The sequence below is a fragment of the Argopecten irradians genome, chromosome 5 (assembly GCF_041381155.1).
Source record: "Argopecten irradians isolate NY chromosome 5, Ai_NY, whole genome shotgun sequence".
NCBI lineage: Eukaryota > Metazoa > Mollusca > Bivalvia > Pectinida > Pectinidae > Argopecten > Argopecten irradians.
In genome coordinates this window covers 43,881,980-43,898,265 of record NC_091138.1, presented here as the reverse complement: position 1 = coordinate 43,898,265, position 16,286 = coordinate 43,881,980, and the positions used below count along the sequence as shown (strand labels likewise).

The 16,286-nt window shown below is 34.6% G+C and overlaps 1 protein-coding gene across 4 annotated transcripts in view; it reads right to left on the bottom strand.

Moving 5' to 3' along the window:
* Window positions 1-16,286, bottom strand: part of LOC138323968 (SUN domain-containing protein 1-like) — a 36,554-nt gene that overhangs the window by 14,507 nt on the left and 5,761 nt on the right. For 2 of the 4 annotated variants that reach the window (XM_069268929.1, XM_069268928.1), the window contains exons 3-6: window positions 11,061-11,093; window positions 8,176-8,366; window positions 3,254-3,775; window positions 18-38 (exon numbers count right to left, since the gene is read on the bottom strand). In XM_069268929.1, the coding sequence (XP_069125030.1) occupies window positions 18-38; window positions 3,254-3,775; window positions 8,176-8,366; window positions 11,061-11,093 (767 nt within the window). Of the gene's footprint in view, window positions 1-17; window positions 39-3,253; window positions 3,776-8,175; window positions 8,367-8,660; window positions 9,442-11,060; window positions 11,094-11,319; window positions 11,519-16,286 lie in introns of those variants that run through there. The other 2 variants (XM_069268930.1, XM_069268931.1) reach the window with 2 other exon arrangements.

Below are 16,286 nucleotides of genomic sequence, written 5' to 3'. Positions count from 1 at the left end.
ATAGTTCCATAACATACCTGATAACTCAGAGTCTAGCCCTGAAAAGAAAAAAATATATATTATCATCATATTCAGAACATTGTACCCCAAGTGTGCTTTCTAAATGTAAATTGTGTCTTTATGTCTGTATTTCCCATACATCAGCTGATCTCAGATATGATAAAACATGATCATTTCTAAAGACTGGCTAAAGTTTGAAAAATAAAAACAGAGATGATATATATATATGCATGTCATGTACATGAACAATTAATAATTTACATACACGTACTTATATTTGTAGTTTAAGTAAAAATAGTGTAACTGACAGTTTTTAAAATCTTTAAGAAAATGGTATCAATGTAAATCATAATGCACTAATTAAAAAGATTTTTTTTTTTCGACAATATTTTCATTGGCATCAATATATATAATCAGATATATCTGGAAGATTTTTGTGATCATCACATAATAAAATAGATTAGTGTTGAAGTATTTGTTAGAGAACAACTTTATGGTCACTTGCATTTAAAATTTAGGTTAAAGTTATAATAAAGTCATTAAATATATAATTTATGTGCATATATTACTTTTTTATACATGATTTGTAGTTGTCCAACTTCTACATATACCCCCCCCCCCCACCCCTGAATTTCATAATGAACTGTTCCAACCATAGAGCAAGAAGGGTTCATATGTGTATTGAGGGGAGAATGAGTTAAAAGCCATACTAACCTCAAACTTTCAATCACATGTACCTCCTTCTCTTTGTTTTGCATAATTATTAATTTTAAACCAAACGTTACTAGTTAAATGTAATTATATAAGTAGTTATATAATAAATTCTGATCTTTAATGGCAATAACTCCATACTATTCACATATACAGTAAAACCCCTATAACTCGAACAGCAGGGGACCAGGTCAATAGTTCGAGGAATACGGGGTATTCGACTCATCCGAGGTTGGTCATGATCAACAGTCAAAATGTCCAGTCTCAAACTATGACAAACAATGCACGACAATGGCATTTTAATTACCCTATCATTCAACATTCTTTGCATATATCGTTTGATATCGTTTACATCTTTCGATGAATAACATTGTGTTAGCCTGTCGAATGAAACCAACAAAGAAATTAAAAAAAAAACTTTTATAATTAGGCGGACGTCAGCAATATCTTCCGCCTCTTTTGTCATTTCACAATGTGTACTTTCTATTAACATGGATCAACAATTTCCGTATTTTCGTATTTACAGCGAAGATTATTACGAGAGAAACATCAATAACTTAATGCCTTTTCTGAAATATTCAAATAAAGTTAGCATCAAACAACTACTTGCGATCGTGTAGGTAGGTAATAATGACACCGTTAATCTCTTAATTACCTAAAGGCTCGACACGCCAACTGTATAAACACAAGATCGTGAGCAATTATCCATGTCGGTCGGTGCAGTCAGGTGTGACACAGGTAAAAAATCTCAAGGGCTGAACACCTGTTCGACGAATACATGGGTAAATAATATATATTTGATGAAACGGGGACATAATTCTGTTCGAGGAATAAGGGGTATTCGACGAATAGCTGTTCGAGCTATCCGGGGTTTTGTTACATAGATTATATAGGGAGACGGTCGGGACCGTACGACGAGTTTGACGAATAGCGGGTATTCGAGGAATCCGGGTTCGAGTTAGAGGGGTTTTACTGTATCAGTGATTTTTCTCTTTATATAATTGGGGTCGGTAAACGACCCCGTTCCCAATGCCAACCCCCCCTTATTTTTCCCAATTACAAAGAAAAATTCCCAAATCAAATTGCTTAAAAACAAATAAAACTTGGAAATCTCTCCCCTCGTTGTTTAATCTAAAAACAAACTACTCTGAAACTGTTGTGATGGTCGTCCCCTTTTGATAAATTGACACAGTTTACTGTTTTACAATATTTAATCACCAATAATACCATGTTCAGTAATGGGTTATTTTTTCCCTAAATATAAACTGCTCTTTTTGCGATGAAATATTCCCAATTTGTTACAAAAACTTTTTTCCCAAAATATCCTGAAAAATCACTGTATATACACCCATATAGTGTATCAGCTCTTCACTTAGTTGAAAACAGAAGTGCTCTGTTTCATATTACGATATGTTAACTTTCAACTTCCTCAATATTGTGTCCATTTAGACTTTAAATACTTAAGTAGAGCGAGTTTTAATAACTGTAATCATTATAAAATATCAGCAGTATCTAATTACATTTTTGTGGTTTTACATAGACAGTGGGGTATTGTATGCATTTGCTTATATTAGGAAAGTCTTTATGTTTAAACTGTTTCCATTATAAGTTTATTAATTATGTTCTATGTATACTTCATGAGTTTAATTTAGTCTTTTTCTGCCAAGTCTAACCTTAAGTTCTCGGTCAATATATATACCAGTTATGTATACCGTAATTCATCACATAAATATAAACCACAATGTAATTTAAAACTGACCTAATTGCTCATGATCATGTTTGCTATGTAGGGACATATCAAAATTTACCATATTTTGCTATAATAATTTTGATATGTTTTGCTCACATTATACATATCTCATATCTCTAGGTGTCTTGGTTGTTTAAAAGTCATAAAAGAAGAGCAAGGTCTTTCATTCAAATAAACCTTCATTTTATATCATTATGACTTCTCCAGGCCTCCATATAGTTTTGAAAAGAAGTTACTGAAGGAACTAAGCGGCAATATTTGAACCCTGTGACCTTACAAAATGTTAAAGTTTAATGATTTAAACAAACTTATCACCCAATGTAATATATATGTCAACATATACAGCAGACCAAATATCAGGTCTGGATCTCTTGGATAAAATCAGAACATATTTAAGTCGTTGGGCCTGATGGTTATTGAAAAGAAGTTGAAAATGCATGTTGTAACAGATCAATGAATTTCTGCAGTTTCCCTTACATTCAATTCAATTTTGTATTATCTGCATTAAATGGTATAAATGCAAACATACTTATTTTAGCGCCAACAGATTTAAGTGCAAATGCGACATTGACATAATATGAAACATAATTTTTAGCATGGATATGAATTACAATTCATTGGTTCAGTAAAGGAAATTCTCTTTTACAATATTTAGCACTGTACATTAATTGGCACATCAAAGACAGCGCGATTTGCACAAAAATAAAACAACCACTAAAATTAGTACATTTACAATATTTGCAAAGTTGATTGAAACTTGCTACAATGTATCTGTTTTATCAGCAAACTTACCATATAGATGACTAAGATTGTGTATTGAGGATCTTCGATTTATTTGTCTCTTCTCATTTTCAGCTTCTTTCATTCCCTTTTCCATTTCTGTTTCCTCGAATTCTCGCACTAAAGTTTTTCGCACTTTGGTCCGTAATCTTTGTGACAAAGAAGTCTGAGATTGCTGGTTCTCCAACATGTTTGAATCTGTTACAATATCAGATGCCAATGACAAACCTCCAGCTGATCTAGAATTAGATTTTGCTTGCTGGTTCTCTGACATGTTTGAATTTGTTTCCTTATTTGATTCTACTGTCAAATGTCCACCTGATCTAGAACTAGATCTTATTTGCTGGCTCTCCAACATGTTTCTATTTGTTACCATATCGGATGCCAAAGACAAACGTCCACGTGACCTAGAAGTGACGGCACTATTAACACGACCTGTAGACTTCCGCCTAGTATTTCTTTCATGCTCTTCAAATATTTCTCTCGCGTTTTTTATACCTTTACCGGACCGTAGTAGCATTCCATCCTCAACCACTGAAAATAACAAAAGCGACCAATGGTATTTAGTTGAAATTGACCTGTAATGAATAATTTATAAATTACACACATTAACATTGTGACAGACTTGATATGATGACATGTGGTATTATCGATGCAGAGGCCTAAATAAAACAAGAGGCCCAGAGGGCCTGTATGGCATACCAGGTTTGTAATGCCAAGTAATGTTCTGGATATATACAGGTTCATTGTTTCTTTTCTGAAGGAATTTGAATATTTACCTCTAATTCCCCATTGGGTCCCACCCTTCCTGCTCCCAGGGGGTCAGAGCCAAAAATTCATACAAACTCCGTTCCCCTTCCTCCAAGGATGTTTGTGGCCAAATTTGGTCACAATCCATGTAGAATTCTAAGACAAGTAGTGATTTACAGGATTTACCTCTAATTCCCCTATTGGGCCCCGCCCCTCCTGCACCCGGGGGTGTCAGAAAATTTGTACAAGTTCTGTTCCCCTTTCCCCAAGGGTGTTTGTGACCAAATTTGGTTACAATCCATGCAGAACTCTATGACTAGTAGCGATTTAAAGGAAATGTTGACGGACGGACGACGGACGCCGCGCCATGACATAAGTTCACCGGCCCTTCGGACCAGGTGAGCTAAAAAAAGGACAAGATTCAAATTTATCAAATGATCAAATGAGGACTTTGAAAAGACTGATGTAACCATGCAGATCTAGATACAGTGCATGAACCAAAATGTAAGTTGGGGACAAAAAAAACCCTCTAAAACAAGAGGCCCAGAGGGCCTGTATCGCTCACATGGTTTGTAATGCCAAGTAATGTTCTAAATACAGGTTCCTTGTTTCTTTTCTGAAGGAATTCTATTAACCTCTAATTGTCGTATTGGGCCCCATCCCTCCTGCCCCCGGGGGGTCAGAGCCAATATTTATATAAGTTCTGTTCTTCTTCCCCCAAGGATGTTTGTGGCCAAATTTGGTCACAATCCATGCAGCACTCTAGGACAAGCAGCGATTTATAGGATTTACCTCTATTTTCCCTATTGGGCCCCACCCCTACTGCCCCGGGGGGGGGGGGGGGGGGGGGGGGTCAGAGCCAAACTTTATACAAATTCTGTTCCCCTTCCCCAAAGGATGTTTGTGGCCAAATTTGATAACAATCCATGCAGAACTCTATGATAATTAGCGATTTATAGGATTTACCTATATTTCCCCTATTTGGCCCCACCCCTCGAGCTCCTGCCCCCGGAGGGTCAGAGCCAAACTTTATACAAGTTCTGTTCTCCTTCCCCCATGGATGTTTGTGGCCAACTTTTGGTTACAATCCATGGAGAACTCCAGGACAAGTAGCGATTTATAGGATTTACCTCTATTTCCTCTATTGAGCCCCGCCCCTCCTGCCCCCGGGGGGTCAGAAAATTTGTACAAGTTCTGTTCTCCTTCCGCCAAGGGTGTTTGTGGCCAAATTTGGTTACAATCCATGCAGAACTCTTTGACTAGTAGCGATTTAAAAGAAACGTTGACGGACGGACGACGGACGCCGCGCCCTGACATAAGCTCACCGGCCCTTCGGACCAGGTGAGCTAAAAAGTCAGCCAATACATATACATGTATTTAAACTCTTTCTGTATAATCATTGCACATTCATCTGTTGTAGTAAACATGCATACGCCTTCTTTCCTTTGAGATACATTATTACGCTCTGACTTGCATGACTTTAGTGAAAAACTCTCAAGTTTATATAATAACGGATTATATTGCTGATGTACATGTTATGATCATGAGCATCACACAGCTGTAAAACATTGTTAAATCCATATATAGGATGGAGGGGAGGGGACATTTATTTAAGTTACTTTAACTCCTTCTCCAAATTAGGAGAGGAGTGCTTATAGGGCAAGGGGTGCTAATTATGGCAAACACAGTATGACAAGTCAGCCCACCTGTATACAGGTAAGGACATCCCCTTCAAACCTCCACCCAGGGAATAGACACAGCACACACTCGAAGGGCAATCCTGTTATGTTAATTACATGATGGTCTGTCTATTTAAACAAGATGAAATAGCGTTATAATTACAGCCTGTGGGTCATACATGGAAATGGCCATTTTTATAGCCAGATTTATTGTATATTTTCTAGTTCAGACCTTTATCACAATTACATGTCAGCATCGTAATGTGTTTGGAATATGATTTAACAAGTATTTACTGCATACTTTAACTTAGAAAAACTAGGATTTTCTTAAATCATTCAACTCATGCTTGACCTGGCATAGAAAATTCATAGAAGAAGAAGTATTTTTTCAGAATGAAATGTAAAATATATGTATCTTGCCAAAAGCTATAGACATTACAAGGACCCAAGAGAAACCTACAGCAATAGGAATATTCAGGTTAAAAACTTATTAAGTTGTGATACTTTTGTTGATTTTTTTCTATCAGTATCTGTTCCCAAAGTTGCTGCGTTAATGCAGACGGCATCAGTCATGCGTGATAACAGACATCACCTGCCTAATTATGGACAGCCATATCCTATCTAGCTGCACAATCCTAATCAATAAAGCGACATGCATCGTTTGGTCAGAAACAGCAGGGGCCATATCTGGTCTGTTATATGTAAGTGTATCAAGTGAAAAACAGGGTGTTGTCAATTATTTGAACTTATCTTCAGTGATGTCTACTGTACCAGTCTCGTACATTATTACTTCTGAGGAGTAGTCTAACAACTGGTTTATACATATGAGGATGTATGTAAAGTATAGGCAGATATTTTCACGGGGATTATATTTTCGAGATTTTACGCGGCATTGATTTGATCACGAAACTTTGATTCTCGAAATAATGTGAAATTGTTGATTCATATATACCCTTAAAGCCAGATCATGAAATTTGAAAACAGCTAAAGTCTAATTTCCTTGTCTTTTGTTCAAATTGCAAAATTTTGATCTGCTAAAATAACAGGCTGATATTTCAAAAACATAACCATCATTGAACCATTCATGTTATTATAAAATATATCCATCAGCAATTGGTAATGTTACAATAGACATTACACTGCATGACTAGCTACATTATGATATATTAGTTTCCCTATTTATCAGTTATTTGTACACAGGAATCATTATGTGCTATATACATTTAAATTACTTGGTGAAGGATTAATTGTCGTATGAATATATATATACAGCTGCTGCAGGTATATAATTGATTCCTTTCATGTAAATATTTAATTCTAATATATATATACTCTTTCAGGCCATGATCAATTTGTTATATGTTAGGAATATCTAAGGCTGCCTAAAGAACAACAATGATATTAATATTATAGACAGTCAAGTGTATAACGGTATTGTACTGGATTGATCATTGGCGGCCTGTAGACCATCTGACTAGTGTTTGGAGGTCCCAGATTTGAACCTCTTTCTAACCGATAAATGTTCCCCAATCCGAATGAGTGATACACACAACAGTAGTATATAATATGACTATGTTTGTATTATGGTGATGTACGTTGTAAATATACTTTTTGTAAATAACAAAATATATACACAATGTGTTGAACTCTTCTTCTATTTTTATTGCAATTGACACATAAAAAACTTACCTGGTCATACACTAATTAACACACTGATTGGGTAATGAACATGGCACAGATATAAGGCCTATAGCTAGATGTATATAAGTAACCTAACATTAGCTCAGACTCAACACAGGACACTTACTAAAACATCATACCTGGTACATTATATAGTATAGGATATACGTATCCTTTTCAGATAACTTATATATGACAACTAAATGACATTCTTTTTATTTCTATTATAAACAATTCTGACCCTAAAGGATTTATATATATTTTACCTAAGGGTTAAACATATTCACCATTTACATTTATGATAATAGATAATTGCGACGTTGGACGTCTCTAGCGTCAGAAATTTCTTTCTGGGTCATCAAAAATGTCAAATTCCTTTGATCTTGTGCAACACATACAAGATATGAATTTTTAAGGTATCTGATCAATGCTAAAATAACCCTGTTTTTCACTTTTTGTCTGACCATGAATACCAAAGTAACCCTCGCCTGTTTTGGTCTGACCAAAACTAAACTGACCCTCACCTGTTTGGTCTGACCAATGCTAAAGTGACCCTCACCTGTTTTGGTCAGAGCAAAACTAAACTGACCCTCACCTGTTTTGGTCTGATCAAGGCTAAATTGACCCTCACCTGTTTTGGTCTGACCAAAACTAAATTGACCCACACCTGTTTTGGTCTGACCAATGCTAAATTGACCCTCACTGTTTTGATCTGACCAATGCTAATGTTTTGGTCTGACAAATGCTTAAGTGACCCTCACCTGTTTTGGTTTAACTAATATTAATTTTACCCTCACCTGTGTTTGTAAGTAACATGTGACTCACCTGTTCTACTTGTCACATAGGTTTCCGTGGACATATCAGTACTAGGACTGGAGATGTATCCGTCCTCCTCCTCAGAACTATAAACCTCCGTAAATTCCTCCTCCACCAGGCCGGTACGAGACCTGACCAGTCGCCGCGACATGTTGGGGATTTTATACGACCTGTCTAGATACCTTCTGCTATAGCTCGGGCTGAAACATACCAATAACAGCTAGGTGATATTACGCTATTCACAATTTTGCCGCCTGATGTAAACGTTGAGACATAAAATATCTGCCGTCGTGGATGACTGGACGCATCAAATTCTAACACATAAAGGCTTTATAAATACACATTGATGACTGCAGGGGGTTTACAAAAATGATACACAGAATTTAAAAATCACACAAAAAGAAGATGGATGTAACAGATACTAGTGCCTGAATGTTGAATACTATCAAGACAGCACAATTTACCTGTTATTGTAAGTGTACAAGTTATATTACCTGAAGTTGGAAGCAGTGTTTATAATTCCCACAAAGTTAAGCACAATCCTTTAAGTTAATCCTATAAACCTCATTGTGCTTTTAATTCCACAAGTACACAGTGAAATGAAACTTTAAATTTCCAAACCTTTTTAATGACTGGTAAGTGGCCTCCTCAAGTTCCAAAACTAAATATAAGTGTATTGTTTATATATGATCAGAATGATCCATCATGCTGGGCTAAATGTCTGTATCATATACAGAGCACCTGTTCTCCTTATAAACAATACACACTCAACACTCCCGATGCAAGGTCAAAATGTGGGAATCCAACAAAAGTGAACTCTTACTCCAGACCACAAGAATGCTGAGAAGAGGATGATGAACTTTTCACTCCAATCACAACATAATAGATAAGATATATATCTCTCATCTGCCTCTTTACAACTCAGCTGAGTTCAACTGTATCCAAAAAAGTTTCACAGATATAGTAAATACATTCCAGTATTATAAACAGAGGTCACATTCCTTCAGCCAAGTAAAGTTGGGGTATTGACAGCTCTGTAGATACACATTAACTCCTTCAAACTATTTAACAAACTGTGATCAGCACATGTTTTTATACCGGCCCAGATTCACAGCCAATAGTGTTGGTCTTGCCCATGGCGGTAAAAACAAGACAATCATATATATATACTCCAGCAGTAGTGAAGGCCTAGTTATGATGGAATATGACGTGTGCTATAAGTCTATATTTAAAATATTTCCCTGTACATGTAACATGCCTGCAAGCTGTAAGAACCACTTGTACAAGGGAAAGTGTGCTATACTCGGTGATGGGTGGCCATGCATGACCGGAAAAGCCCTATTGATAACAAACTATGTGGTTAACTCTCAATTATAACGCCTCCAGACCCTGTGACATAACAAGTTTAGTTACGCCCCCAGACTCTGTGACACAAGTTTAGTTACGACTGTTACAGGGTATCAGGCACTTACTATATAACTAGTACCAGAAATACAATAGGCCAATAAAGGCCTTTACACTTCATTCATCAAAAGAACAGCTAGTGTGTCACATAAACGGTATAATGAAGACTGTATCTTGGATCTTATGTTCTTCTCAAAGACAAATATTTCTGTTTACACTACAAACATATCTATTTAACTTGGAATGGCTAATACAAACCACAGAATCGTTTATCTTATGGATAAAGAAAGCTACATAATGTATATAGCAGACATAATAACAAGAAATTTTGTCTAATGCAGTGCAGCTGGTTTTAAATGGAAAAGTTGAGACTTAAGAGGCAACTCAAAATCACCCTCAAAGCACGCGCACTTTTGGAGCGATAAAAATTAAGCACCAGCAAATCTCACTATCTACTATACTGTATTCGCGGTATTTAGGGCCCTTCCCACTAGAAGCCCCTCTCCTCTTTTCTGGAGAATAGTTGAAGTTGTATAAACTATAAAATGGATCCCGTGGATTTAACAATGTTTTCCAACATGTGATGCCTCAATTAAACATCAGCAATTGTATACTATATTACATGAACTTGCGAGTTTTTTTTATATGCGAAATCACTACATAATAACGAGTCTCTAAGGATAAAAGGCATATGCATGTTATCTGTAACAGATTAATGTACCATATGAGTACAGAAAGATTTAAAATATTTTTTCATCCACAAGTCACATTTTGGTTAATTAATAATTAATAACATCCCCCCCCCCCCACCATGCTTAACAATTATTTAAGCATCCTGGGTACTAATTACGACGTACGGTACCAATACACCAATACTTTTTCTGAAATTCTGTGTGTTTTCACTGCCCAATTTCGCTATCAATACACAAAATCAATATAGATAGTCACACATGAAAACAAGTTGGTTTACATGTATACGTACGTACATTTAAAATTCTTATTTCAGCTGCTGTAAATTAAAGCTTAAAGTCCATCTAATGATTTGTTTCCATTTGCTTTCATTTGACATAAAGACAATACAAATTTTTAGACCTGGACCGCAATGAAATTATCTAGATCTGCACAATATTATTTTCATAACCTTTTATAAGGGAATAATTTGCTTCACAATGTTAGGGTATACATAAAATTATATTTCTATAGTAATATATAAATAAAGTCTAGCTGTACTTATCCCCCTCCCCCACCTCATTCCCAATCTGACTGAAATTTAATAAGTTGAAGTCTCTATATCCACTGTACCAGTATTGTCTTTTGACTTTGGTTTCAAACAAGGGGGAGATAACCCGGATTCAGAATCAAATAACTAATACCTTGATAAAATGAATTTTACTAAGGGCTATGACTGATAGTCAGTTTAACTTTGTTATGTTCTTAGTGGTTTTTTTTCTTCTTCGAAAACGATACTGAAATGATATAAGAGTACTTACCTCCTTGAGTAGGTATAGTCTGTTTTAGGCATTCTGTGAACATAAATAAACATGATTATTCAAAAAATCTGTAAAATTAATAATACACAGGTTTAACTCTTTCACCCCTATGTAACTTTATTAAACTCTACCATGCATTGATCTGGACAAGTCCATTATTATCTATAGTGGTGAAAGGGTTAGCTCTACATCAACATCTGAACAGTACAATATAAGCAAATCCTATAGGTATAGGTACTTAAAATTACACTTCAAATACCTGGATTATGAAATTTTCTTGCATCTCCCTCTTCATTGACTTCAAAACTTGACTTGAAATTCAAACATTTTGCCTGTAGTGTATGCATTAATCATAGCAAATTTCCCAAATATTTCTGTACATGTAAATGGTAGATCAACTACGACGCCCTGTTGAATACCATTTCAAATCCTGAAGGTAAACACATGCTATTTAAACAATCACTACAATTAGCTCAACATATCTTATGCGTCACATGTTAACATGCTTGTACAACTCCATACAATGGATATCAGCTGGTCTATTGTGTTGGTATCAATGATACGTTTACATAACTTATGCCAGGACAGTACTTGTGAAAACTTTGGTACGATATATGACATTATGATTTGAAAGAGATAATTTTTCAATTGGCTGTAATTTTCTTATAATTACGTGTAATTGCTACCCCATCAGTAATACATATCTTGTTTTGCTGATCTATTATTATATGTATGATAACAACAAACAAGAAACAAGAAAATTGTCAACCATAAACAACATATGTGTATATATATATAAGTCAAAGACTTATAAACACACACAATACGGTACATGTATGTATTTACATGTACATGTAATGATAAATGTATCAAATTCTAATTAAGTTGATTTTTTTATACTGATAGTAATTTGAAGCAATATTTGGAGGAAAATTATCTGATTTTCATTTCATTATCAATGTTAAGTCTCATCTCTGACAAAATAATTTCCTGTAGATCATATGGGTATATATATATTTGGTGACCATTTATAATATCTATTAAAGGGAGAGCACTCTATCTTCCTTGTCCATGTCTTTGATCCATGGCCATGAGCTAATTATCATTTCTACTTAGGAAAAAAATAAATATTTATGAAAGTGGCGGCAATTTGTAAAAGCTCTCAGGAGTTGATTTTCTTATACCAATTAGAATGTAAACATAACCCACATTTATTTAGGTAAAAACTTTGAGTATTGATACGATATGAAAACTTCAACTATCTTAATTCAAATAAATCAATTATCTTTTGTAGATTTAGTTATCAAACTAATCTAAGAGTTCCAATTATAAGCATATATCTATATTTAGGACATTCCAACTGATTGTCAGAATTCTTTGTTAGTGCAAATGGAGATTATCAGTACAAAATCATTGTGTTCTTGTACATGTGTTGCCTCTGAGGTAACTTTAACTTTCAGGGTTTAACATACCTTCACAAATAATATAACTTAATAAAAGGACGAGGGGAGATACTTATAGCAAGGCGCGCAGCACATAGTGAAGGTTTTTAACTTTCGATGGCTGCAACATCATCAAGATGATCAACCGTGTTTAATAGATGTTTGGAGACATTTGGAGTGACATTTTGGACTTCAAAAAATTTCATTAAGGTTATGTATTAAGATCAGTTCCTAACTTCCTAAAAATAAAAGGTGATGATGACATTAAAAACTGAACCATGAATGTTTAATCTTGTTTTAAAATTCAATTTTTCACTAAAACATGATTATTTGTTCTCTAAAATGCAAGATTCATTTTTAAAACACATTCTCTCCTGAAGACACATATTTGAACTCTTTGGATTCAAAGACTGGCATGAACAGTTCATTATGAATTTTCAAGGTTGTATGAGTGGGCTATAATTACTGTATATGTGTATTCACACACAGTAGGTATACAAGTGTATGAGAATAACTGTATCTTGACAAGTCCTGATTATGAGTTACCGTATTCGACCCAATAAGTGCCCAGGCCACTTAAAAATTGATAAAAATGAAAAGGTGCTAATAAGTCAAAATTATTGCAAATCTATACCGTTTTATGTAATTTTGGTCCTTATTTATGCCTGGGCAATTGAAATTGAGGCCTCAAAAAGGGGGAGGGGCGCTTATAGGGACATGGGCGCTTATTGGGTCGAATACGGTATTATTGGTATTACACTGTGTAGGAAAGGTATGTATATATACCATACCATGTTATTTATCACACGGCTATCCCAGCTATCATGAGATTTACTGATTTATTCTGCCTGTGTTGCTCCAAGGGTATTACCTACATGTATTGTTCTGTCATATCCACACAGTTCATCTATACACTTCTACTTAACAATAGACAAATGTGTTTCCTATATACTTATATTATACCTATATGTAATCAAATACCTTAGCAGGCCAACGCTTTTATTTGTTAAACTATCCCAACTACAGTCAGTATTGACATAATTATATGGGGCAAAAATAGTAGTAATAAGTTTTCTTTACACTTATAAATTACATTAAGGCTTGGATACCAACCAGGCACACAAAATTAAAATACATGTACTATGTATGGAATTTCACAGGGAAATTCATAAATGTGACTGAAGATTGTATTTGAACAAAGAAAGTTCATTAAATCTATCATTTGAAAATGAGTTGACATTTAAAAAAAATTCAAGATATTTCTTGACATCTAATATCATGATCAGGCAATGCAATGCTAAAATAAAACCTCAATGCAGGGACTTTTTTTGGTTTTTCAAAATGGCCTCTAATGTTTTAAGGATATATTTTATACATGCATTTCTTTTGTTAATGGTTCCTAAAGAATTTAATTTTCAAAATCTTGAAAATTGACCCATTGGGCCATGCATTTTTTTCAGCAAAAATGAGGCCTAACCCTATAGCTAGGCCTGTCTTAGTATTAATTAGGAAACACTGCACATCTGATTTATGTGTTTCCAGTATGATATAATAAGCTTATAATAATTATATGTATTAATATTGCATTGCCTCGGCAAGATTATTGTGAATTACAACAGAAATAGCATGACCTGTATAAGGAAATAGTATCACAGATATCTATTGTCATATTGCATTGACTTTCATTTGCAATGAATACTGCAAGTTCCATCAAAATATCGCTAAAGTTTGGAAGTAAGGATTAGACAAGACACATTTCAGAAGAATCTGAGCGAGGAAGAGAAATGTGTTTACCAATATTCTATTTAATGCATGAGAGAAAACTTGAAATGGTTATTCTTTTTTAAATAATGCGGGTGATTGACAGATAGATTTTGTTGCATGTAAAACATCAATAATAAATGTGCCAACATCAATTTTTGGAAGTCAAGATGACTTATAGGCTTGAAAATTCAGAATTTCCATATTCTACTGGAACTAATAACCCCCCCTCCCGGGAATAAATGTTTTTATTATAAGGGGAAGACTCCTTTTAGTAAAAGGGAATGAAGCTAGTTAGGTGACACTATTTTCTACAAAGAATAGACAATAGAACATATATCATATAAATGCATCATATCTAGCCAAATACATGTAATTAATAGAAAAATACACATACAATGACCAATCTATCTATAGAAGTTGGACCACATCATGCAGTGTCCTATATATAGACTGGATTATGACCAGAACTTGTTGAAAGCCTCATCCATCTGGACTAAATATACTTTTATCAAACCGCTCTGAAATCAGCTGTAACACATTTTCCCCCTAGTTAATTACACAGAATCACCATCAATATCCCCCTCTCCTCTCTACCCCAGCCGGGTAATAATGAACAGACCTACACATACACTAGATTTGTCTGGCTTGCCAGTGCAGTGTAATGCATTTTATTGATCAATTAACACCAGCCAGCCACAAAGTCAGACTAATACTATCCCAGCAAGTCTATAACCCACCACACAACAGTTCTGGTCATTTCCTAGTGCACTAAGGCCTGAAATATATTCCTGTCCAGGCCACATAAAGGGTTTGGATATATGAGGACAGGCGACATGCCTGAGCAATTTTATTAGTAAATGTGTTCCGCTCAACAAATCAATGCAATTCTGGTCCTTATGTATGCAAGAATACAGATTTTATCTAATTATATGCAAATAAATTTCCTGTAGGTTTGTTATAAATAATTAATGTTTTTAATTAGCAAATATTGGCTGTTATTGTTTGAGTTGTAAACCTAACCATGACGGTGACGCAAATTCCACATTTAAATTAATATCATTTTCAAACATGAAGTAATAATGCAATTACATGATGCTAATTTCATAAATAACGGGTTTTTTTCTTTATGAAATTAAAATCAGTAGGCACAATTAACCATTCACCTGGTTTTTTTTTATCTTTCCTAGTAGCCAGGGTTTTTATGATCTGTCTATATACTTCTTTTATGATCATGATCAGAAGTAATTGGCGGATTATAAATAATAATTGTACATATTTAACCCTACATGCTTGGTTAGTGATGAAGACATATTTATGGACAATATAACAAGTATATTGTATCTCATTACTACACAATTTTATCAATCCTAATGTACATTACAGTTAATTATAACCACTTGAAATTCTAGCAGGTACAATTTTATATCAATGTTGGTCTTTTTCCCCCAGTAAAATCCCAGACAATACTAGATATGTAGTTAATTTATCCAGTAACTAATCAGAAATGAAGGAATTCCACAGCAGGCCCCAACAGAAACAGCTGCAGAATGGAGTACTTGTTTTGAACACAACATGACAGTGATGCCAGCTCCATGTCATGATTTACAATTCTGTAAAGCTGAAATGATGCATCATGACAACAGACTGATACCTTAGTTACTGAGGCAATTGACGAGAAAATTTGTTTTTTGAGGTTTACATTTTAAAACACTGCATACAGTTATCAAAATTGAAATGCAGCTGGCTAAAGACTGTATTAGACATACTAATATTATAAGCAAAGATCAATTTCATTGCATACTGTTTTCAATTCAATAAGTGCCCATTTCCCTAAAAGCGCCTCCCTTCCCCATTTTTCACAGTCCTCAATTTCACTACTCAAATTAAATACAGACTAAAATTACAAAAACTGTAAATTTTTCTATTTGATTTCTGTGCAAATTGATTAATGACTTCTATGCAAAGATTTTGTGAAATGTTATCTAGTCCAATTTTTTTTTATAATTTTACTTTTCAAGAC